Source organism: Pituophis catenifer, unplaced genomic scaffold, assembly GCF_029215685.1.
Source record: "Pituophis catenifer annectens isolate HBS135680 unplaced genomic scaffold, rPitCat1.0.hap2 SCAF_2, whole genome shotgun sequence".
Classification (NCBI taxonomy): domain Eukaryota; kingdom Metazoa; phylum Chordata; class Lepidosauria; order Squamata; family Colubridae; genus Pituophis; species Pituophis catenifer.
The window spans coordinates 260085042-260087488 of NW_027256882.1; the positions used below are offsets into that span (position 1 = coordinate 260085042).

Genomic DNA, 2447 nt, shown 5'->3' on the forward strand with positions numbered 1-2447 from the left:
CCCCTGCAGACATCCCTGGAACATGTAGTGGGATTATTGAAAAGTAAGTGCTGGGGAAAGACAGACAGTTCCCGTAATTTTGCGTTTATTAGAATATCACTTGCCTATGCCTTTATTCCATCCTCCATAAGATCACAGGTTTAAAGGGAATAGAAATGTGCCAATTTACTTTTCCTCTGGGATGCTGGTTTTATCTCAGGCTTAAGGGACAAATTTGAATTCTGCTCATAGGATCCTCATGTTCAAATTTCCTACAGCATTGCTATTTACCTAAAAGCTAGTTGTCTATATAGGATATATATAATTAATTTTTAAAAATTAAAAATACGTTCAACTATTTTACAGAGTCTATTTTTATTTTTATTTTCCCTCATCAAATAGACGTTTAAATGTTTAGGTGTTATATTAATATTCTATTCTTTTTCCTGTTTAACTTCTCTTAAAATTAGGTCATATTTCAACTGCTCTAACCATCACTTGAAAAAAAGGATGGAAAAAGCCACAGAATTTTCATCAGATGGCAACTCTTTGATTAAAGCTGTTTATCACAGAAGACTTCGCCTTACAAGATTATTGTTAGAAGGTGGAGCCTACATTAATGAAAGCAATGACCATGGTGAAACACCTTTAATGGTTGCTTGTAAAACAAAGCATGCAGACCATCAGAGTGCTAGCAAATTCAAAATAGTGAAATACCTTTTGGAAAATAATGCAGATCCAAACATACAAGACAAAGCTGGAAAGACAGCTTTGATGCACGCCTGCTTGCAAAAAGCTGGCCCTGAAGTGGTTTCTTTGCTCATTAGAAGTGGAGCTGATTTAAGTTTACAAGACCATTCAGGAAACACAGTTCTTTTATATTCAGTGAATTCGGAGGACAAGGAAACTTTAAAAATTATTCTAGATGCTTGTAAAGCAAAGGGAAAAGAAGTTATAATCATCACCAAAGACAGATCTCCATCTGGAAAGAAAAGAACTAGGCAGTTCTTAAATGTACCTCCTCCTGATGTTGATGAATGCCAGTTTTCAAGTTCTTGTACTTCTCCGTCAGAAGTAGAAGTTAAAACAACTTTGCCCCCTCCTACAGATTCAAATGACACAAACGAGTCTCTCTTTAATTTCAGAGAACTGAGTCATCCTGGAAGAAAGGAAGGTACATCTGAACAGCATTCTCCTTCTAGAAAAATGCACACAGGTCCTCAAATGCCAAACACCAAAATTTACTCTGAACCTTGGATGAAAACTTCCTCTTCACTCTTGAATCAGAACCAAATATCTTGTTTACAAGAGGAGCTTCATGATATAACTCCAGAAGAAGAGTTATGTTTCAAAATCAATAATCTAGCTCTGTCTAAGAGATATATCACTAGGCATCACAGCATTGATATTAAGGATACCCTTAATTTCTTGAAAAGCTTTGAACAAACTGCCTCAAGAAAGATGTCATGTGATGAAATAAACTCTAATTCACTTTTTGGTGAGACTGGTCGAAGTGAAATCCCTTCAGACCAAAATATGGATTTGACCCATATGAACTTCATTTCCACCCTGAAAAGCATTGTTCAAAGGAGAAACCTGGGTGCAAACCACTATAGTTCTGATTCACAGTTAACTAGCTTAGGCCCTGTTACAGAAGACAGCAAATTACTTCTAGGGAAGAAAAAGCTTCTTTCACCATCTCCATCACTATCTTCAAGTTCTAAAGAATTGATTGAAAATATGCCTCCAAGTTTCTTAAGCAGGAGAAATCACGCTATTCTAGAGAGACGGGGTTCAGATCATACTGCCCTGGCTAGACCTAACTTTCTCCCCCCCTTAAATGTGAACTTTCATTCCCCAATCTCTGATCTCTATAAGATAAATAACATATCTTCCTGTGGACAAAAACCCCTAATTCCAGCAGCACCAGCTTATCCCAAAGACTTCAAGAACACAACTCTGTTGACAAGAAGACAGTCATTACAGACAGAGCAGATCAAGCAGCTGGTGAACTTTTAGCAAATGATAAACAATGATGAGAAACGTGTGTCTGTTCCCTTAAATTTTTTTTTCTTGTATGAAAATTAGCTGCTCAAGCATCTCTGTTAACAATTACATCAGGCATTCATTTTTTTTAAATTGATGTTGAAATGAAGCTGCAAAAAAGAACCAAGTCCTGTTTGATTGGAGAAATATATGTCTATATATAAATGGATCACACATGTAAACCTTAATGTTTATTTAGCTTTAGTTTAGCATGTTATGTGAACCCAGCCCATGGTAGCTTATGAACAGTATCTGTGACTTGGCAGCTTATTTGAATTCATCTGCAGTGAGCTACGAAATACCGCTGCCCTCATCATACATTCCATTATAAACATGAAATATTGGATATTCTTGCTTAGCATAAGTATTTTAAACTACAAGTTGTTCATAGAACACTTTTAACATTAACAAATGTTATGCAA

At 36.0% G+C, this 2447-nt stretch overlaps 1 protein-coding gene across 1 annotated transcript; it reads left to right on the plus strand.

Annotated features, from left to right (window-relative positions):
- Nucleotides 1-489: 489 nt before the first annotated feature.
- Nucleotides 490-1998, plus strand: ANKRD34B (ankyrin repeat domain 34B). Its single transcript, XM_070935795.1, has one exon. The coding sequence runs from the start codon at nt 490-492 to the stop codon at nt 1996-1998; it is 1509 nt and encodes a 502-aa protein (XP_070791896.1).
- Nucleotides 1999-2447: the final 449 nt, after the last annotated feature.

Bases quoted from the DNA above. Each gene is read 5' to 3' on its own strand.
- ANKRD34B (XM_070935795.1), top strand. From the start codon at position 490: ATGGAAAAAGCCACAGAATTTTCATCAGATGGCAACTCTTTGATTAAA.